The following is a 23693-nucleotide window of genomic DNA, read 5'->3' as shown; positions in this document are numbered from 1 at the left end:
ATCTGGGTATGAGACAATCTTCAGTTAGCACACTGACTAAGGTTTTCATTGTATTTCTTGGTGTGTGTGTCTGGGTTTATGCATGTGTATGTGTGTGTTTATGTGTGTTTGTGTTTTCTCTTTGCTGGTCACCTTCCTTCCCCTACAACAGTTGTCCTACTTTCATATTATTCGTATACATGTATCTCATACAGTTTACCTTCGATTCTACATGCAAAAATACTGCAATTTTTGCCCCTCCTGTTCCCTTTAAAGCCCGATCCCTCCAACTTAGAAAACAAACAAATGTGCACATATGCACAAATCCTCACAGAGATTCTGCATTAAAATAAACATACAACACTTATCAGAATCTGGCTTTTATATTTAAGATAGTAATAGCCAAATCCATCCATTTTCTTGCAAGTGACATTTCATACTTCCGGATAGCTGAATAATAAAATCTCACTATATGTAAATACCACATTTTCATACATTTTCTGTTGATGGGTATTTGGGCTGGCTCTGATCTCTTGGCTACCATCCCTACAGTTAAGTAAGCACCAATGTACAAACCTCTATGCCATGCTTAAGATTCCTTTGTTTACAATTTCAAAAATGGTAAATATAACTGTTATATTCAGTTCACTTTTCAGTTTCCTGGGGAATCTTCATGTTGTTCTTAAGGGCTCCACCAGATAGGTATCCTGTCATCAGCAGAGTATAAAGGTTCCTCTGATACTCTGATTAGTGGTTGTTCTGACTGGAGATAATCTCAGTTGTTCTGACTGGAGATAATCTAGAAGAGTTTGAATTTGAATTTCCATAATGGCTGAGGAATTTGGAACTTTTTTCATAGACTTACTGGCCATTTGTAGTTCTCTTTTGAGAACTGTCCAATTCATTTAACCATTTACGGATCAGATGATTGAGTTTTATGGTGAATAAAAATTGAACAATTATTCATAGATTCTAGACATTAATCTCATCATGTTGGCAGAGTTTTTTCTTCTATTATAGAAAATGTTACTTTATGTTCCTGATTTCTTTTGCTGTGTGCAAGCTTTTTAATTTCATATACTCCCATGTGTCACAAATTGCTGGAGTTCATCTTGGAAAATCCTTTCCTATGCTTGTATATTAAAGTGTTATACTTGTGTTTTATTCCAGAAGTTTGAGTTTTAAATCTTGCATTAAGGTCTTCGTTCCATTTTAATGTTTATATAAAGTGAAAGGCAAGGATCTAATTTCATTAATCTACATGTGGCTATCCATTTCTCCCAGCACCACTAGTTGAGAGGTTATCTTTTTTTCTAATGCACATCATTACTTTTGTCAAAAACTAGACAGCTACCAGAACATTCTCTAAGAACCCTGTATTTATCAAGGCACAATTCCTACCCTTTATTTTTATTTCCATTCCCATACAGCTTAGGAAAACTTAAGTTTTATGGTGGATCATAACCAATATTGAAACTGATTTTCTTAAGTTTCTACAGCACAGTAAGATTGTTCGGCAGGTAAAAGCTGGCCTTGCAAGCCTTGCGACCTGAGTTAGAAGTGCTAGAATCCAGAGGAAGGAAGGAAGGAAAGCAGAAGGAAAGAGCTGACATTCAAAGTCATGGGGTCTCCACACCTGTGCTGTGGCACAGCAGCACCTTCACTCGCATCACACACTGTGATAACTTTTACAATTAAGAAAAGTTTTTGTTAACACTTTAAGGAGAGGACTAAGCATCTTTCCAACTCTCCTTCCTATTCATCATACCATTGGTCTTCTGTGTAAGAGCTTGAGCTTTGAGAAAACCCTCTGCAAAACCAGTTTTAAATGCATCTTGGTGAGCTTCAGGTATGTTTTTAGTTTTCATAAGTTTGTCCAAACTCTCAAGATCTGTTCCTCTGTCCCGCAAAAGAAACCCCTAAAAATGTAAGAAAATAAAACAGTGTCAGAAAGATACGAAGAAATGATGCAGTGTCTGGAGATTTTCAATCTACTGGACAAAATTAAACAAATAGGCATACTTTACAAATAATTTTGATATTCTGCTAGAAGCAATATGTACGGCAATATAATGACTGCTAGCTATGGAAAACAGAATTTCTTACTGGGGCTAGAGAGATGGCTCAGCTGTTAAAGGCAAGGCTTGTAACCAAAACATCAAGAGAATGGGATCAAAACCACACGGTTGGAGATGTAGATTAGTTGACAGTGTTTGGAGATGTGGATTAGTTAACAGTGTTGCTGAGCATACATGAGGCCTTCAGGTTCATCCACAGAACCACATAAACTGAACTTGGCAGCAAGAGTATGCAATGCCAGCACATGAGAGGTAAAAGCAGGAGAACTGAAAGTGAAAGGTAGCCCTTAGTACACAGAGTCATGTGCTACATGAAACCATCTCTCCAACTTCCTCGCCCCTCCCCTGAAAGTCATATAGTCAAAGGCATCATGTCACACGTCTGTAATCTTAGGACTTAAGAGGATGGATTAAGTTCAAGGCCACTCTGGGTTGAAGAAAACTGTCACAGACACACACACAAATATGTACACAGGAAACAGACATCATGAGCAAACAATTTGAAAGAACAATATGAAATAATGTCCAAAAACTGTAAATAACCTGGTAAGCATAATGCCAAGAAGAGATAAGGGCATTTAATAACCATATTCAAGATGAGAACAGAAAAATGGTAAATAAAGTACAATAAAGCACTGTGTTATGTAAGGCTATGTTGAGTAATAAAGCGGAGCAATGCAATTAATAAAAAGCAATGATGATACAAGTTTGGAGGCAAGACTAAAGTAGCAAGAGTAGAAACAAAGGATTAAACGAGTACTCAGTGGAGTAATCCAAACAATAAAATGTTATACTTGTCTATGAATGGCAGTGCAACAAAGAGGAAGGGAAAATTTTAAGAAATGTTAGCTGGGCAAAGTGGCTCACACTTGTAATCCCAGCTTTGAGAACCTGAAACAGTTCTGTCTTGAGTTTGAGGCCAAACTAGGCTACATGGTAAGGTTTAGAACAACCTGGGCTGCAGACTGCAAGTAAGAGAAGCATTACAGATTAGTGGTGTCGATCAGCAGCAGATCATTTGGCTAGAATATATAAAGCCTAGGTTCAATGCCTAGGACCACCACTTTCCCACCAAAGTTACTTATGAGTGTACACTGAAGAAAGGATGGCTCTTTCAACAAACAGTACTGGGAAATCTGGACTCTAAAAAGCAAAAAAAAAATAAATAAATAATTTCTATTTCTAATGTGAACATAATTCAAGCCCAAATGGATCAAAAACTGGAAGACCCAATACCCTGAAACTTTAAGAAAGAAATGAGGAATAAGGCTTCTACTTATCAGCAGACATACTCACGGTTCTGAATAAGACTTCAGTAGCATAAGAAGTAAGAATAATAAACAAATAGGATCTCAAAACATTTCAGTGCAGCAAAGGAGACTAACAAGCAAGTGAAGACAAAGTCCATAGAATAGGATATACCTACCAGCAACACATGTGGCAGAGTTTGTGTCTAGAACATACGAAAGAACACAAAATACTAACCGTCAAGAAAATAAGCACCCAGTTAAAAACTGAGCAGAACTGTACAGGAAATTCTCAAAAGGATATATAAATGGCTAATGAACACTTTAGAAAGTGTTTGGCATATTTAGCCTTAAAGAAAAAGAAAATTAAAACTAAGACTTGAGGAACACAGATAAAAAACAAATGTTGGTACAGGTGTTTGGGAAGGGAACCCCTTATACACTGTTGGTCAAAGTATAAACTAGTACAGCCACTCTGGAATCCAGAGACTTCTCAAAAACTGAAAATAGAACAGCCACATAGCTAAGCTATACCACGGGCAGACACCTAATAGACTTTATATGCTACTACAGAGACGTACACATTACTATTCTACTTTTAATAGTAAGGAAGTGCAATCAACCTACATGGTAATGGATGGATAGGAAAAACATGAACTGGTCATGGTGCTACACACCTTTAATCCCAGCACTTAGGAAGCACAGTCAGATGAATCTCTTCTGAGTTAGAGACCAGCCTAGTCTACATAGTGAATTCCAGGTTAGTCAGGGCTATGTAGGAAAACCATGTCTCAGAGAGGGACTGGGGTAGGGGGAGAAAGAGGGAGGGGGAGGGGGAGGGGAAGGGAGAGGGGGAGGGGGAGAGAAGGAAGGATGCATATACCCAAGGAACTGTTATTCAGCTGTAAAAAAAATTTAAATATGTAGGTAAATGTATGAAATGGGGGGGAGGGGAATTATACTAAGGTAACAGGCTCAGAAAAACAAATGGAATGATCTCTCTTACATGTAGATTCTAGCTTCAATTTTTTTGTTTTGTGTATTTAACTTGGAGCCTAAGTGGAAAACAAAGAAACTAGATAGTGGCCTTTTGGGAGGAAGGGAGATGTAGAAGAACAACATCCACATCTTAAAGAAGAGTAATATTATAGCCAAAATGAGAGAGGTGGAATATTAGCTGCAGAAAAACTTTAATGGGGCTAGAGAGATGGCTCAGCGGTTAAGAGCACTGGCTCCTCTTCTGAAGGTCCTGAGTTCAAATCCCAGCAACCACATGGTGGCTCACAACCATCAGTAATGAGATCTGACCCCCTCTTCTAGAGTGTCTGAAGACAGCTATAGCGTACTTACATATAATAGATAGATAGATAGATAGATAGATAGATAGATAGATAGATCGATCGATCGATCTTTGGGCTGGAGCAAACGGAGCCAGAGAGAACAACCATTCATAATGAGATCTGACACCCTCATCTGGAGCATCTGAAGACAGCTACAGTGTACTTACATATAATAAATAAGTAAATCTTTTGGAAAGAAAGGCTTTAATGGGTATGGGGGAAACTTGGATTGGAAGGAAAGCTAACGCTTATTAAAAATATAAGTACATGAAAAGCTGTATCTCACACCCCAATTTAAAAATATGTGAAGGTACAATAGGACACTTGTGAAGTCAAAGAAGAGGGGAGAGAAGTGGAGGCTAAAGCTTAAGCAGATATAGGCAGGTAGATGGGGGTTAACCAAAACTAAGGATGTAGACAAAAGCCTTATACAAGCCAATGGTACGCTAATTTCAAAATAAAACTTAAAAAATAGTTCAAATGAAATTATCTTGCACAGATAGACAATGTGTTTCTCAAAATATATAAGCAATTAAGTCATAAAACAAGGAATGAGAGACTTCTCTACATGTCACTGATCAGGGAAGCCCTAGGGATCATCAAAACAACACAGGCTACTGCCATTATCCTTGTTACACAGTAAACCTCAATTGCTATAGATACCACACATGTTGGTTATCAGTCCATAGAAAATCAATCTCAAACTGAGAACCTTCCTTCCTGCGTGCTAGCTTTCATGGTGTTGGAAGGTACAATGCAGGTTTCTGGGAGAGAAAACTATCAATGATCTTAACCAGCTGTACACCCTGCATGCTCCAATACTGATCAGTCAAGCAAGAAAAGCCTATTGGTACAATAGACATGACTGTTACTAAGGCACCTAACCTCTTCCTGAGAGGAGAGGAGAGGAGACTGTTCCACTGAAGGGAAGTCCATGCCTGGCACTGTAATCCTCTTCAAAAAGCCCATGGTCATAGATTCTAGGGTAAAATCTGCTATTTATATTTTTACCAACTGGTAATGCTTTCAAGTGCCTTCTAAATATTTATGTTTATAACCGTAGAACTGGCCTGCTTTCAACCTTGGTCAGACAGCTTCTTTTTTCACTGTGCAGCAGCCAATGAAAAGATACAAAACTAGTAAAGGTACTAAAAATAAGAGAATGAGTGAGTGTTCAGCCCTAAACAGGACATCTATATCAAATACCTCTCTCCAGCAAGACTCAGGGAATATGAAGGAAGATGCAGGAAGAATTTAAGAGCTATCGCACAGGAAGGAATGCTGTGAATACTGTCTTCTAGGCATGATGCAGTTATAACCTTCATGAACTCACAGCAACAGGTTACCTGCACAAGATCAAGCCAACCAAAATTCTGACATAGTTGTGGTGGAGAATTTCCAGGGCTACCACTTACTGCGTATCTTTTTATAAGGATGTGGTAGAATATCCATGCTACAGTGAATAACCCCACACAGATGCATATATGAGCAGCACCAACTGGACTAAGTAGGTTATATTTAAAAAAAAAAAACAATTTAACTTTAAAGATATGAAATTGGGAGGCAGACACATGGATGGGAAAACAAATGGGAAACTGAAATAAAAAATAGGAGGTAGATATATTTCATTGACTACATGTACGAAATTCTCAAGAATAAAAAAGAGAATTGTGTTTAAGGATTTATAAGCACATTTAATTAATTAATTATCAGTGATGTAGAGAAACAGGGTGAGGGCTCCATCAACCAGAAAATGAAGTTTATGGTCTCAATAGTTGAAAGTTACTACTTTCTAAACTACAAAGAAGTGATTACCTTCACAAATGATGGTGCTATATTCTGTGCTTCTACTAATCTTTCAGAGGTAGACTGCAAACGTCGTGTCCTTGATTTCAACGTTTTGAAACCCCGAGACTGTATGAAAACTGAACAAAACAGTGCCTGTTAATTTGCAGCTGTAATACAGGAAAATGATCAGTGTAAAGTCTAACTCTAACTGTACATGCTAACTAGTATCTAAAGTGTAAAGTCTAACTCTTAACTGTACATGCTAACTAGTACCTAACTAGTACCTAAGTTCTAGAAAGTTAATTCTGTTGACATTTCCATATGCTTTACATTTTTTCCAACACCTTTGAACATTTTTTTTCATGTTGACAGGAGAAAAAGTAAAAAGGATTTATAATATAACATAAAAAACAAAGTAGTAATTTTTGACACTTTCCAAAAAACAAAAGCTAAATTATTGAAATTGATTAAATATAAACAACTTTAAATCTTCTTTGATAGTTGTTTCTCGTACAAAAAAATATCAAACCAAATATTAATTTCTTACATTTAAAGTCTATTTCCCAAAGTAATCATTCTTAATAATTCTGTAACTACTCTTAAAGCCTGTACACACATACTATCTTTTACTTACTTGCTACGCTGGAGTTCACAATCTTCTAGCCTTTCTAATGCCAAGAGCACACACAAGGCTACACACACACTCTTCCTGCCAAAAAGGATTTGAAGTGGAGTAAGCTAGCATGTGCCTATAATCCCAGCACCCAGGAAGATGAAACAAGACCATGAAGTCCCTTAGACTATATAGTGAGACATGGTGTCAAATAAAACATTCTAGAAATACAGTTTGTTCAACTCCATGGAAATATTTCAGAATACAACAGATTACATTCAGTTTATAATCTTTTAATTTACACTAAAGACTGTTTTGAGAGTATTGTATTTTTGTTTGCTTTTTTGCTGCTGAGGGTTGAAGTCATAGCTCAAACACCCTAAACACACTCGCTACACTAAGCTCTAATTCCAGATCCCCAACCATTTCACTGCCAAACATAATACTACAATAAATTTTCATGCTTTTTAAACATATGAAGATTAAATTCCTAAAAGTAAAATTAAGTTTAAATGGTGACATAAAAAAACTACTTTCTAAAAGGATTTTCTATGAATATTTTTCATATCAGGCTTCAAGGTCTAATTTCAGTACTGATTTTTTCGCCAGCCATGAGATAATACTTGCAAACTGACTGAAATTCTAAGTACTCAGGTATGCTTATATTTTAGCTCTGTCTGATAATCAACCTTCCAGAATTCCATAAATTCTTAACATAAGTATCATCTGCCTTCTGTATTCAGCACTAGCCATTTCTTCAGAGGATTACTGGTCATTGCTGAATTTGGTTCCTTCTTTTTCATGCTAAGTACTCTCCTCAAATGTGGAGAGTCCTGGTATCTAGTACTTTTCTCTTTCTTTTTTCTTTTTCTTTTTTTTTTTTTTGGTTTTTCGAAACAGGGTTTCTCTGTGTAGTCCTGGCTGTCCTGGAACTCACTCTGTACACCAAGCTGGCCTCGAACTCAGAAACCCGTCTGCCTCTGCCTCCCAAGTGCCGGGATTAAAGGCGTGCGCCACCACGCCCGGCTCGGTACTTTTCATTTTAAAACAATCTTGCCATATAGCTCATGTTGGTCCTGCTCTGCCTCTCAAGGGCTGGGTTTATAGCTGTGTATCATCATAGATGGCTCCCATTTCTATTTGTAAATAAGAATAGAGTGGGCAGTACTAAAAGAAAATGTTGGTGCTGGAGAAATGGCTCAGCGGTTAAGAGAACTGATTTCTCTTCCAGAGGCCCAGAGTTCAATTCCCAGCAACCACATGGTGGCTTACAACCATCTGTAATGGGATCTGATGCCCTCTTCTGGTGTGTCTGAAGACAGCTGCAGTGTACTCATATAACTAAAACTAAATAAATCTTTAAAAAAAAAAACAAAAACAAAAGAAAGAGAGAAAGCAAATGTTTCCTCAATACTAACAAAGCAATAATGTACTGAAACTACAAATCATGAATTATGTGAATGAAGACAAGTGTATACACAATTCAAAGCCAAAGCTTACTTTTCTTCTTTGGCATCAAGACCCAAACCAGAGGTCTCGAAAAATAGATTCCCCCAAATACACATACAAATGCAGTGCCTATAAGGAATGGTGTTTGTTGCTAACTGTAACCTAAAAGTTAATTCCTATATTTGCTCTATGATTGGCCCATTCCTGGCAATCTTTCAAGTGTTTATTGCATCTACAATCCTGTACTAGTTAGTTAGCTTTTTATAAATGTGGCATAAACTAGGGTCATTCGGAAATAGACAACCTCAATTAAGGAAATGCCTTCGTAAGACTGGCCTGGAGGCAAGTCTTAATGACTGATGTGGGAAGGTCCAGCCCACAAGGATGCTAACCCCACTTGGCAAGTGATACCAAGTTACATGGGACTTCTCCATGGCCTCAGCTTTAGTACCCTCAGTGATAGATTGTGATTAGGACCTGTGAGCCAAATAAACCATTTCCTCCCCAAGTTGCTTTTGGCCAGTGCTTCATAGCAGCAACAAAAGCCCAACTAGGGCAAATTCTAAAGCCCATTGTTACTGATTCCAAGTTTGGCATGTTCCCTAAGTTCTAGAAATAAAATCGTTCACATCATTTATGACACTCCTATCCCAGTGGGTCTCAACCTTCCAGTTGCTGAGACCCTTTAATACAGCTTCTCATGATGTGGTGACCCCCCAAGCATATATTCATTTCATTCAGTATAATTTTGCTGCTGTTATTAATTATAATGTACATATCTGATATGCAGGTTATCTAATATTCAACTCAGGAAAGAATCATTCAACCCCCAGGTTGAGAACTACTGTTCTATCCTAAACTGCATGAAAGTAGCAAACAATGCTATCAATCTGGTATCATCTATTTTACAGCTTTATTTAAACTCCTCGTATTTCTGGGATGTCCATGAAAACATTCTGATGTTTTCCAGTGAGGGTAAGTAAGTAAACAAATATGCTTAGTCAATTATTTTGAAACAGATATAGTTGAGTTTCTCAGGTCTGATTTACCTTGGTACTTAGCACTCACACAGCTTGGCTTCTATTATTACTTTGTAGCTCAGAGATTATAAAGAGGACTAGACAAAGGGCTAAGCAGCACAGACTGTTCTTCCAGAGGACCTGGGTTCAATTCCAAATACAACATGGTGGCTCGCAAAGTTTCAAGAATTCTGAGACCCTCTTCTGGCCTCAGGGGAAATCAGGCACACACAGTACACATAAACATACATGCAGGTGGAGCATACACACATATAAAGACTTTTTTCCTCAAAAGTTTACAAAGAAAGCTAGGCACGCCGGGCGTGGTGGCACACACCTCTAATCCCAGCACTCGGGAGGCAGAGGCAGGCAGATTTCTGAGTTCAAGGCCAGCATGGTCTACAAGGTGAATTCCAGGACAGCCAAGGCTATACAGAGAAACCCTGTCTTGAAAAACCCAAAACAAAAACAAAAACAACAACCAAAAAAAAGAAAGCTAGGCACAGTGGCACATACTTGTAACCTCTAACACATAAGAGGCTGAGGAAGACTACAAGTTCCCGGCAGTCTAGCGTAGTAAAACCTCTACATCAAAAAATACACAACTAAGCAAATGAATAATTCCAAAACTTTAAGTCTACTTAATATACAAGGAATAAGTACTTCAATTACCACCACTAGCAAAAACAAGTCTTACTAAATATAACTATGTTTTTCAAAATAAATAATACACTTGTTTGTACCTGGAAAATACTGAAGATCTGAACAAATGCTTCGAAGAGTTTTTGGATGTTGCCTGTACAAGCTAGAGGAACGTAATGTACTGAACATATCTAAGTGACCTGGAAGAAAGTTGCAAGATTATTGCCTAGTTGTCAAGTGAAAAGCAAAAACACATAAAAGTTGTATAAAATAATTATAAATACTAGAAAAAATTACAATAAATAAGTTTCACATAGTATTTGTCCATAGTACAACTTTATTTTTGAAAAGACATCTCACACATTAACATAACTTCTTTATAGCTCACAGTTCCTCATTTCACTATCACTTATGGTGAAGTTACTATTTCTCTGACATATGATTATATCTGTCCATGAAACAAATTAAAATAAGCAGATTTTTTTTTAAAGCCTCTCTTATTACAAGGATAGAGTAATAAAGAGCAGTTATGGCTTAGGGACCATTTCAAATCTAATGATGCTGTAGAACAGCGCAAACAGCTTCTAATAAGACTGAAAGTATCTAGAGTAAAGCCAGGTGTGTTGGTGAGTACCTTTAAATGCCAAAGCTCTGGAGGGAGAAGCAGGTGAAACTCTATGAGTTCAAGGCCAGTCCTGTCTACAGGGCTTCATAAGGAGATCCTGTCTCAAAAACCAAAACCAAAACACAAACAAAAAGTATGTAGCGTTGCAAAGCACAGAAAAGGTTCCTTCACTAGCCAGGCTTGCAATCTTACAGTCTCACTGAACTATATACACTCTCAGTCCCAACTCCTCACTGATTACTATGTGTCTGCATGTCCAGTGAGACTTAAGGCATTTTTCAAAAAATTCCCAAGTATCCAACTAAAAAACTCATTCCTAGTATTTCTGCATGCCCAAGTGAAGCAAGTGCCTCACGATATAAAGAATTTTAAATTTTGAAAATGCAGATTAGAAAAACACAAGAATAAAATTATTTAAACATTAAAATAAAAATGTGTCCTTTTGAAGATTTACCCTGGGACAAACACTTTGGATGTCTATGTTTTAGTCTAAGCACTCAAACCTTAATTACACTTTTTTCTTACTCTTTCATTCTTTTAATCTTTTAGTCTTGGACTCCTACAGTTTAAGGTGATTTTTACAACATGATCTTCCATCAATATGAGGAAGGTATTTTGATATTTTAAGAAGGCTTTAAGTTAGGCAGAGACAGGCCAATCTCTGAGTTCAAAGCCAGTGTGGTCTACAGAGTGAGTTCTAGGACAGCCAGGACTACACAGGCATAACCTGTTTTAAAAAACAAATGCCGGGCAGTGGTGGCACATGCCTTTAATCCCTGCACTTGGAGGCAGAGGCAGGCAGATTTCTGAGTTCAAGGCCAGCCTGATCTACAAAGTGAGTTCCAGGACAGCCAGGGATAACAAGTGAGAAACCCTGTCTCAAAAAAAAACAAAAAACAAAACACAAACAAATAAAGGCTCTACTACTACCTAGTTTAGTAACATTTAAAAAAAAAATTCACATGTGGCCCAGGTCTAAATATAATCCCAGCTATTGAGAAGGTTGAGGCCAAGAAGACTATAATTTCAAAACTTGCTAGGACTACAGAATGAACATGGCCTGCGTGGGTAATTTGCCAAAACTCTAGCAAAAAAAAAAAAAAAAGACTGTAACTCACTAGTAGAGCACTTCCCTAGCACAAGTGAGGTTAAAGATTCAGTCCCATGCAGTGCACGCAGCTCAGTGGAACAAGCTTGCACAGCGAGAGCGAACCCTGATGTCAGTACAAGAAGCAAAGGGACACAAATAAATTCTCTGTACTTTGTTATTTTTCTATAAATCTAAATTATAGCAGTAAGAAAAGTTATACATTTAAAAAGAAACTCAAAAAAAGAACTGGCCCATAGTAAATGCACACACTACACCTATTATATCACTATTTTAATTAGAAATGACAGTAACTTACATACCATATTTATTTTCAAAAAAGGACTGTGCCGAAATATGAGATGTATGCCAACAGGAAGAAACTCTTTTGTCTTTATAAAATCCAGGAAGTAAATTTTCTACCATTTTATCAATCTGTCCAATTTTCAATTCAGATAATCCAAGGTCCCTTAAATTAAGCACAGGCTAAAAAAGACAAGTTAGTTAAATTAACATTAATCAAACATTTTCAGGATACTTATCAAAAACGATAAGGATTTTTTAAAATATAAACATGCATTGATTTTTTTAAATTCTTTAAAATAAGTTAATACAAACATTATAATAGTTCCAGTTTTACTAAGGTTAGTCATGACATTTGACTAACCCCCCAAAAGAATTCCCTAATAATGCCCTTAAATAAGTGACATCACTGAAACCAAAAGAGCCAGTTAAGCATTCTGAGTCACAATGAAGTGAAAGGCTTCACAAAGTTTTCCTTCTCGTCATATAAAGCACTGTGACATGGTTCCAACCTAACAACCATCTGTCACTTATAAGAATAATTATCTGCTGGATGGAGTACAGAGAAACAGACTATGTTGCGACAGAACCTCCACTGTAATATAATTGTTCTTTCATTATTGTTATTAATCTTATTAACTTATAAATTCAACCTTATAGTATTTTCACTACTGAGGCTTTCTTGAACTGTATGATTGGAAAGTAGAATGATCAAGAGAAGAAAAGCAATGGAGAGCCTACAGAAAGGAGCAAGAGGGATTGGGCAAATAGGGTAAAATAAAGTACAAATATGACAAGACAAACTTCCCATGTAGTCAAAATATGTGTTATCATGCCAGGCATGGTGGGGCACACATGCAATCCTAGCAGAAGGTCCCTGAGTTCAAGATCCTACCCATGATGACCATAACCACCTCAAGCGAGCTTCTTTCCTATTTTCCTCTACTGTCTTCTGCCATAGGTCCTGATGTCAAAACTAAGAACATCCAGTATATACAGGTTAAAAGTTTTAAAAAACTTCACACTTTTTTCTTCAATAAAAAGTGCGCTCAGGAGGCAGAGGCAGGCAGATCTCTGAGTTCAAGGTCAGCCTGGTCTACAGAGTGAGTTCCAGGACAACCAGGGATACACAGAGAAACATTATCTTGAAGAAGAAAAAAAAACAAAGAAAAAGAAAGAAAGATTCTGCGCTTTTAACTATCTTATTAATAAAATTTGTAAACAGAAAAGGTTCTTAGTCCATGACTTGCTGAATCCTTGCACACTGTCCATCAGCGACTTCATGATTATAAAAATACTGAAAGTGTAGTTTCCTGCTTATAGATCTTACTTTCAAGTACTTATGCTCTGTTATTGTTGTTGTTTTGTTCTTTAATTGACTGTTTGAGCTAGAGTACAGGCTGAGACTCCAGCCATGCCCTCATCCCCATTTAATTATCATTAAGGCAGTAGAAAGTGATGCTATCACTGTGCTGCTGACTTCCCTAAGACTTAGGTAATGCCTGTCACTAAGCTGAGAGTTCTCAGCCCCATTCTTCCCACAAGGAGCTACTGGCAACTGATGACTGCAACTGACCTATCATTTCCCTAAGGGACATAGGCACTAGTGCATTAACCATGCTCCAGGGGCATCCCATTACTCATACAAGATACCCTAGTTAAACTCAGTGGGACACTAACAACCAAGCATGCCAAACCACATACCAACAAAGACAGGAAAATGGGGAAGGGAGGACGGATTGGGGGCGGGGGGGGGGGGACACTTTTTAGAAGAATTCAGAGTAAGTGAGATAAAAATGACAAAACATTATATACAGCTATGAAACTGTCAATTTTTAGATTTTATTTTTAAAAGGAAGGAAAGGGTCTAGAAAATTTGCTCAACAGGTAAGAGCACTTTTTCTGTTGTTACAAAAGACCAGGATTCATCTCTAGTACCCACATGGTAGCTTAAAATCATCTGGTAACTCTAGTTCCAGGGGATCTGACACCCTAATTTAACCTCCATGGGCACCAGAATGTTACACAAATAGGCAAACATTTATACAAAATAAATAAATAAATAAAAGTAACTAAAAAATTAATACTTTTTATAAAAAAAATTGGTATCAACAAGGAGCAATATGGGAAGTACATAGCAAATATGTCATGTTTTAAAATGATAACCAAATAAATGAATACTCTTAATATATACAGCAAACAATAAAAGCCAGAATTAGCTGCCTTTAATTACAAAGATAAGCTGAAAGCAGCAAGCATTGGTATAAATGCTTAAATGAAAATATCTGACCAAATATATGATTAAAATTCACCATACCAAAAGGCTTTCTCATATAGTTCAGATTCGGCTTAACTATTACCTCACTACTGGGAGCTTCATGCTCAGGAACTGTATCTCGATGCTGTTTTTGAGAAACAGGTGTATTGACAGAAACAGATATATTTTTTGGTGAATGGAAAGCATTGATGAGATGACTGAGAGGAATTGTAACCTAGGAAAAAACAGAAGTTCAAATTAAGCAGTCTAATTAGAAAAATAAAATAACAGAAACAATCTGTTATTTTCTAGTCAGAATTTAGACCTGTTAACAGTTAAAAGTACACCAGATGTCAAAATTATGGCGAGGCTGGGATACAGCTCCATGCTAGCACCCCTCATCAGTGTAAATGATGATCTCTGAGCTCCAGCACCACATACACAACACAAGCACATACACATACAGAGATCGGCATAAACATAAACATACTCATTTACTGCTGACAGGAAGAAAATTGGTTTGTTCTTTCATGACACTAGCCTGGATATATTAGAATCCAGGCATGGTGGAACACACTTTTTATCACAGCCATGCGGAGGAAGACAAGGCAGATCTCTGAATTCAATGCTAGCTTGGTCTATATAAAGTTCAAGGCCAGTCAGGAGGACTACACACTGACACAAAAATTAATTAACTTGAAATACATAGACTTTCATTCTCTAAAGTCTACTTTCTAGAAATTTATTCTAAGGAAGTAATTTGACAAATGATGCACACTAATAAAACAATTTTTTTCAACATAAATTTAAAACAAATGGGAAAAAGCTGGAGAAAACAACTATTAGGGAGGGGGCAAAATAAAGCTTCACAAACATTAAAAGCAAAAGTTCACACCAAGAATTTTCTGATTTTTTGCCACCATCTTGCTCTAAATCCCACTAGCTAATCTGTTTCTGCCCTTCCCCAGCTGTACCACACTACCAGCAAGAGATAAAAGTCACCATCATGAAAGTCTGCTAGGTCATGCTTCTGCTTAAAATCTAACACTTGTAGAACTTGAAAATCTTCTACAGTTTGGTTTTTATATTACCTCACTTCATAACATGTCCCTTCATTCCCTGTGTTAGAAATGGCTCAAAGAACACATGAAAACACTTTCCTTACATTTACCAGCCATAAGAACATCTGAAAGAAGTACATATGGCAAGGCCTGGAAAGAACACCCAGTGGAGGACACCCTCTATGGAGTTACAATGTAAAACCCTTCTGCACAGGAACTCACCACCCAGCGGCTCAACAATTACTGCCTCCAAAAGTGGGAATTACAGTATGATGAAATTATCTGGTCTGACTAGTCCCATTCCAGGACTATTTGCAGATTCAAGTTATCTCGTTAGGACAAACACAAATGTAATCCATGGAGCTTATGAAATCATAAGCTTCATAACTCAAGAAATTCTAAGAATACAACAGAAGCTTGGCACAAGGAAGACTACAAAAATTAAGAATTTCTTTTGTTGTAGCATATTATCCAACTAAAAGATAAACTCCATATGGCAAGTATTTTTTCTACTTTAGTATTCTATGTTGCAACCCATGACAAGTGTGAATACAGAGAATGCTAAATAGGCATTTTTGTTAAGTGAATAAAATAATCGGCTCTGATTATAAACCAAGTCTAATAATTTAACTAATTCAACCCCTGACATTAAAATTAGCCAGTGTTATACTTCTTGCTGTGAACGCAGAGTCCCTTTAAAAATTATGCTTAATTCAGTTTCCACTATAACAGCAGTAAGAGGTGGAAGGCGATTAGCTAGGAAGAATAGCACAGAACTACAAACTGCTCTGTGCTACATGGGGTTGTACAAAACCCACAATAAGCAAGTATATAAGCCATGGAAATCCAGTCTTTACGCCACCAGAGTGGGTTTCCCCCTTGTTCTTTTGCTCTTCTACCATGTTATGCTGTCTACCTCATGATGGTATACTATTCACCATGCTTTCTTCATATAAATTAATATTATATTCAACAGTCTCTATCAGACATCTTTAATTACTAAAACTTCTCCAGACACTGTCATCCTAAAAAAACAGCATTTTCTTGTATCAAGCTGACCAACACAGAAATATCACTTTCCACCATCTCTCCCACTTACACTGAGTGAAATTCTATTACTTCTTTTCTTCTCTACTTTAATTTTTGTGAGACAGGTTGGCTGCCAAATCCTAATCCTCTTGACCCTCTCACCAAGTCTGGAATTAGAGGTGCCACACTAGACAAAGCAATTTCTTTTCCATAATTACTGAATGCCTTTCCTGTGTCAGAGCAACAGCATCCTTAAATCTACAACACTTACACTTTTGCCCTTTCATATTCTCCACACAAGAAGCCAGAGCAAGCCTCCAAATGACAACCTGGTCACAGAAATCAAATGAATCGAACTCTGTAACTGCCTCAAGGCTTCTCTCCAACCTCCCTTTAGCCACTCTGTTCTTGCCACATGGGCCTGACTTTTGTTCCTCACAGGATTTTATATTTATATTTTTCTGTCTGCCTGAAATTCCCGTTTATTTATTTATTTATTTACTTATGGTTTTTCGAGACAGGGTTTCTCTGTGTAGCCCTGACTGTCCTGGAACTTACTTTGTAGACCAAGCTGGCCTTGAACTCAGAGATCCGCCTGCCTCTGCCTCCCAAGTGCTGGAATTAAAGGCGTGCGCCACCACGCCCGGCGAAATATCCGTTTATTGTTCATCTTTATTTCCAGTGACTAGGAGAAATCTACATTTGCTTGGTTCGCTTGCTGCCTAAGTAGCAGCTAAGCAATTCCTTTCTCCATTAGTCTACCAATTCCATAGGAACACAAAAAGAGGCAGGTAGTAAGATGTAACGAACATTTGGGGGGGCAGTCTTTTGAGACAAGTCTCACTATGTAACATCTCTAGATTCTCTGCCTGCCTCCCAAGGAATAATCCTCAAGACAAGTTGATGGTGCATCTGGTGTGATGGTGGTGGGAGCCATGATCCCAACACTTAGGAGGCCAGCCTGGACATAATAAGGACTAGGACAGCAAAGATAGACAATGAAACCTCGCCTCAAAAAATAAAATATAATTAATTAATTAATTAAACATTGTTAACACCTTCCCCCCCAAAAAGAAAACAAATTTTAATGAAACAAGGAAAAATTAACATAATTTGGGTCCTGATTTTTTAAAAAATGTTTAAAATTTAATTGCAAGAATCTAATGATTCAAAAATGTGCACAAGTTAATTCTACCCAGAAAGAAAGAAATTGTGATGCTATTCGAATTATTAGAGTATGTTTGAACTAAATTCGGCTTGAAAGGAAAAAAGGGTAATCAGAAATAGATGGATGGAAAGAACACTGTCTTCTTTACCTTTCTCGCAGATTTCACAAATCCCCATCTCAGACTGTCCAACCCTAAACAGTCCCTGAATTGTCAACAGAAATTCTGTGCAAGCCAGTGGATACGCTATGTGATGTTCACCACGGTTAGTGTCAGGTCATAGTCTCAGCACTGTCCCCTGATCTCCTTTTCAGCCTGCGACTCAAACAGGGTTCGTCGCTTCCCTCACTAATTTTGCTTCAGAAACACCGATTCTACTACAGCATCCGGGGAAAAGTCGCAAAAGGGACGCAGGAAAACGCCTGAATGCTGGGCTCACCTGAGGCTGCACAGTGCTCGACAGGGAGAACATCTCCGGGCCCTCGAGATCTTACCGGCCAGCCGAAACTGCTTCTTAGCTTCAGCTCCGAGGAAAGGGGCTGAGCCCTTTTATTTTCTCTTTATTTCTCTTTGCTTTTCTCCCAGTTTCTCCCTTACTCCTCCCAGAAACGAAAAAATGGCTTCCCCTCCCGACAGCTGCTACGACGACATCTGCCCCGGAAGACCATAGGTACAGTGCTTCCGGAGCAAGCCTCCGCGTTCACCCCGCCCCCGCCCGTCAGCGCTCCGCCTCTTCCGGGGACTCTGTCACTTTGGGGTGGTTTTTCGAGGTTCCTATCACCACCTCCACAATAAATTGGATGTTCTTCTAGTCGCTCCTACTCTGTTTCTGAATTCAGTACGCGGTCAAACGCACTTAACGCTCACCCAGGCTCTCCACATTCTGTGGCTTCGCTAGCTTCCACACATCATCCCTAGCCATTGCTTTACTTAACAGTCGGCCTGGCTTCTAGCTCATGCGGAGGGAGGGAGAACTGCAGATCTTGACTGAGACTCGGAAGGACCCCACCAGACTACATAAAGTCTTAGTCCCTTGCTCATTGGCCAGAATGCACTGCCTCGTCACAAAAACAGCCCGTGTATCCGCGGCTGAGCCCCGCCCAGCGCCCCTTCCGGCAGCGCCGCCGGCTCCGCCTAGCGCTCCGCAGACTGCGCCCAGCAGTGCCGCCGGCCCCCACCCGTCGATGCCTGCTTACAGGGAGCCGGCAGAGCGCAGACGCGCGGTGACGTCACGGGAGGCGTCCGGCGTAGGCGAAACCTTTTGAATCTAGCTGGCGGGAGTTGCTGCTGCAGGGCGAGCTGTGCAGCAATGGAGTCCGCCTCGGCAAGTGAGGAGAATGAAGGAGGTGCGGCGATAGAGGAGTGCGTGAGTAGGATCCCGGTACCAAGACCACCCTCCATTGAGGAGTTCACCATAGTGAAGCCCATTAGCCGTGGTGCATTCGGGAAAGTGTACCTGGGACAGAAAGGCGGCAAGTTGTACGCAGTGAAGGTAGGCAGTCAGAAGCGAGAAGGTCTTAAATGGTCCTCCCTCGCGGACCTCCCTTTTGAGTTGTTGAACAAACTCTGGAGCTGCTGTACCACTAGCCTGGAATGCCCGGCTTACAGAAGCCTGCACAGTCCTGCTTGTTGACTGTGGGCGTTTAGGCAGACTGCAGTGAGCAGGTGTCTGTCCTTTCCCTTGCCCTGCCCTTCTCTGTATACTGAGAATCATTAACCCAGTGAAAATAGCAAAACTTACCCAACTGTGCCCTGGCCATTGTTAACAAATGAGAAAACTGCGACTGAAGGCAGAGGCTTGAAGCCACACCCATGACTCCTGAGTCATGTTTCAAATCAAAACGGCCTTAAGTACTTGTTGGTTATGTTTTCCTTGTTTGACATACATAATAGCCGAAATCTTGCTATCACAAACAAGATTGGTTTGTAGACAGTTCAAATCTCACTCTTACCAAAAGGAAGCTGCATTATATTCGAATTTTCTGTGACACAATTTATATTGTGAAAGTTTTTAATTGTAGTATTATTTATTTAAAGTATCACCGGGATTGTGAGTTTGTTTTGCTTTTTTACTAACTTGAGCTTCACCTGGATTAACTTCGGTACTTTGATTACGTTTGTAATGGTCACTTTCCGATGATGCTTTAATTCCAGCTCTTTGATAAGCAGGAGCAAGTGATGCAAAACCAAAATTTTTGCTTCTCAAGATTTCCATCGTGATACGTAAGCTGTAAGTTCATTTATTATAGAGCAAGTAGAAAGAAATGTGTCCTAAATCAAGCGTTTCTTATCTATATGTGATCGTAAAAACAGTCAGTGTTCACTTAAAATTGTTCTGTCCACCCTAGCTTCTCATTACTACTTTGTAATGAGAACATTACATTGTAAACATGACAAAGGAGGCTACTGGCTGGCTCAGATTCCTGGTACCCAGTGCTTGGAGACTAGCACACAGTTAAGATAAGCAGCCCCTTCACCTGACTACCTAAATGACCTCTTCCTTTGCTTCTTTCCCTTTAATAGTACCAATGTCACCTCTACCCTTCAGGCTAGAAACTTGAGTTGCCCTTATATATTTCATCAATACACCACATACCCTTTGTTCCTGTTGTCCCTCTGGAAAAAAATGTTTTGTTTTTGTTTTGTTTTGCTTTTTTCATTCACAAGTGGATTTCTCCCCACTTACTTGTTCAGTGATGACTTTTGTAAATTAAATAGTATTGAAAACCAGTTTTAGGGGCTGGTGAGATGGCTCAGTGGTTAAGAGCGCCGACTGCTCTTCCAAAGGTCCTGAGTTCAAATCCCAGCAACCACATGGTGGCTCACAACCAGCCTAAACGAAATCTGATGCCCTCTTCTGGAGTGTCTGAAGACAGCTACAGTGTACTTACATATAATAAATAAATGAATTTTTTAAAAAAAAAAAACAGTTTTAAGGAATAGTTCCATAGCCCAAAAAATTACCTTTTTGCCTATTCACAGTACCTCTTCCCTTAATATGTCAGCAGGTAACTACTATCCCTCTTCTCTCTGTTTTCTGTCTCTCTTTGACAGTCCCAAATAGCCTCAGACATATGATGGAACTGAGCATGACAAGCCTTAAATTACTGATACGTATGGCTCCATCCCCTAAGTGAAGCGACTACAGGCATGTACCAACAAGCCCTATGTACCAACTCACCTTCTATCTCTGCAAGATTGCCTTTTCTGGATAGTTCACATAAATGGAATCATACAATGTATGGTCTTTGATGTCTTCTTCTTCTTCTCTTCCTCTTCCTCTCCTTCCTCTTCCTCCTCCTCCTCCTCCTCCTTTTTCATTTGCCTGGTGGTTTGAGGCTCATCGGCTTGAATTTCTGTACTTAGTTGGTTGGAGTAGTTTCCTAACTAGAATCATTAACTTTACTTTAATCCATTCTTTAGGTTGCAGTTTGCAGGCCAAAATCCAGGGTCCTTAAAAATTCAGTCAGATTCCCAATTTTTGGCCCTTGATCTCTACTTTATCTTCCACCTAACCTATATTAAAGCAACATCCAGGCAACTAACTGGTCCCTCAAAGCCATGACTTATTTCCACACCTCAGGACTTAAGTTTATCCTGCTTCCTTCTTAACTGCTTTTGTTCTACCTTTCTAGGCTTTTCAGCCATTGTTTTGTTTTGAGGTTTACTTAATTCCCGGGAAACCTTCTCTGATTTTCCAAACTCAACTCACTGAAATTGTTACTTTGTATGTTGCTGAGATATTTGCTTTTCCTTCTCTTAACACCTCAAGCAGTCATTAATTATTGATACGAAAACACCAGTTAATCTCTCCTGAAAATATTTTGGGTACCTTGGCATGGTACCACCTCATAAGCTTCATAGAGCTTCTGCCAGTGAGATGATAGGTAGAATCATGTTGTTGGCTTGATTTGTTAATCTCTCTTCATTGCTGGGAGAGAGAGACCTGGGGCTTTACCGCTGTTAGGTTAGTGGTCTACCGCTGATCTACATCCCTAGTCTTTCCCTTGGTTTTCATAAGGAAAGGAGGTAAAGCTAAAATGTGTCATGTATTTATCATTTTATTAAATACTTTAATGAGTGCCTTTTTCTTATGGTAGTAATAAACATTCCAGTATTTTTTATTGTTCTTTATGAGTTTCTCATCATGCATGCCAATCCCATATTCCTCTCCCCATCCCTTTATACCCACCTTCCATCATTGCACCAACCCTCCAAAAGAAAACAAACAACATCTCATTGTGGAAGCTGTAGTGTGTCCCACAGTATAGCCTTTTCCCACACTTTTTACTTACAAATGGTCATTTCGAGGACTTTGGCTTCTGCTACACTATCAATATTGGATCTTCACCAGGACCTCTCTTGGATATATCCTGTTGCTGCCCTGTGTCATGGAAATCCTGCAGTTTTTAATCTGTAAGACCAGTCCCTTCACATGCTACAGCAGTTCATAGGTGGTGTAGATGTTGGGGTGAGACAACTCAAAATCCAGATTTGGGTGGTAGCTTAGCTGGTTAGCCCAGCAGCTCTCCCACACCCACATGACCAGGACAGACTCTCCAGCACTGCCCCAAGTAGTGGATAGCTCAACTACTGCCCAGACTGGCAAGAGAACAGAGCCAGCTCTCTCACTCTCAGGCCTTCTGAAGTGGCTTACCCGCCCCACACCACCAGGGCCAGCTCTGTTGTGCTACCCAGGGCTCTCATGGCCTTGGGACCAGCTCTACTGCTTGTTGTAGGTGGCAAGAATTGCAGTTTTTTTTTAAATATATTTCACTAATTCTTTGAGAATTCTATAATCCCAGTGCTACTATGTCATTTAATGCTCCAGTTTTAGCATATAGTTTTGTTTCTAAGCCAGTTTACCTTGAAACTTAAAAGGTGTAATTTGGCCGGATATGATGGCACACACCTGTACTCCCAACACTTGTGAAGTGAATGTGGTAGAATTGGGAATTCAAGGGCAGCCTCAGCTGTATATTAAATTCAAAGCCAGCCTCAGATACATAAGGATGGTGATATAGTTAAGATGTTTCTGTAAGGCAGAATTTAATTTGTGAGTTTTTTTTTAAGATTAGAATCTTGTTCTGTGGTCCAGGCTTGCCTCAGCCTCCCAAATACTGATATTACAGTCTTCTGCCAGAATGACCATTTCTCATCATTCATGAAATAAACAGGCTTCCAACCTTAAAAATGGGGTAGATTTCTTTATGCATTAGCATTTTGGCTGACTATATATATATGTGTACCATGTGTATGTCTGGTACACAAGGAGGCTTTAAGAGGATGTTGGATTCCCTGGAAGTAGAGTTACAAATGGTTGTGAGACACCATATAGGTGCTGGGAACTAAATTCAGGTCCTCTATAAAAGCAAGGTATTTTAAGCATTCAGCAGTCTGAATCCAGCCCCCAACATTTTTACTCTATTCCCATCTAGCAGAGAGTAATCATATGTATGTGAGTGTGCATCACGTGTATGGAGGTCAAGGTGTTCTAGATTTCTTGGAACAGGAGTCACAGGCAGATGTTAGCCTCCTAATGTGGCTGCTGAGAAGAACTTGGATCTTCTGGCAGAGTAATACACACTCTTAACTACTGAACCGTCTTTCCAGCCCCTGACATTTTTACTCTGTTCCTAAGAATGGGAAGGTAAAATATATATGTGTATGTTTACATGTAAACATATATTAATATTCACTTAATTAACTAACTGGTTATTGGATGGGCTTATTAGAAACGTTACTATCTTTTGACTTTGTTACAATGAAATTTTCATACAAACATACAGATCTGTCAGGCATTAATTCATTTTCTTTCTGAAGTGCATGGTACTTTGCCAAATTCCAACACAGTGCTTTCTTGAAAACGTTTTTTAACTTGTTTCACCATCTGAAATATTTTTCTGGCAGTTTCCTGATGTCAGTCAGATCTAAATGGCATCTGTATATTTTCTCTCTCTTAGTGTTTTTATGATGTCGACTTTGAAACTTCTGGACATGTTTTAATGAG

The 23693-nt window shown here is 38.9% G+C and overlaps 2 protein-coding genes across 4 annotated transcripts in view; one reads left to right on the top strand and one right to left on the bottom strand.

Moving 5' to 3' along the window:
- The window catches only part of Yme1l1 (YME1-like 1 (S. cerevisiae)), a 43819-nt gene extending 24407 nt beyond the window's left edge, over positions 1-19412 (bottom strand). The window contains exons 1-6 of one of the 2 annotated variants that reach the window (XM_017318939.1): positions 19140-19412; positions 14531-14662; positions 12191-12353; positions 10257-10355; positions 6460-6569; positions 1748-1898 (exon numbers count right to left, since the gene is read on the bottom strand). In XM_017318939.1, coding sequence (XP_017174428.1) covers positions 1748-1898; positions 6460-6569; positions 10257-10355; positions 12191-12353; positions 14531-14662; positions 19140-19397 — 913 coding nt within the window. In that variant the 5' untranslated portion in view covers positions 19398-19412. Of the gene's footprint in view, positions 1-1747; positions 1899-6459; positions 6570-10256; positions 10356-12190; positions 12354-14530; positions 14663-18122; positions 18350-19139 lie in introns of those variants that run through there. The other variant, NM_013771.5, reaches the window with a different exon arrangement.
- Mastl (microtubule associated serine/threonine kinase-like) overlaps positions 18830-23693 on the top strand; it is a 39486-nt gene continuing 34622 nt past the window's right edge. The window contains exon 1 of one of the 2 annotated variants that reach the window (NM_025979.4): positions 18830-19175. In NM_025979.4, coding sequence (NP_080255.3) covers positions 18993-19175 — 183 coding nt within the window. In that variant the 5' untranslated portion in view covers positions 18830-18992. The remainder of the gene's footprint in view (positions 19176-23693) is intronic. The other variant, XM_030251977.1, reaches the window with a different exon arrangement.

Source organism: Mus musculus, chromosome 2 (assembly GCF_000001635.26).
Source record: "Mus musculus strain C57BL/6J chromosome 2, GRCm38.p6 C57BL/6J".
Lineage (NCBI taxonomy): Eukaryota > Metazoa > Chordata > Mammalia > Rodentia > Muridae > Mus > Mus musculus.
This window is presented reverse-complemented; position numbering and strand designations above follow the sequence as displayed.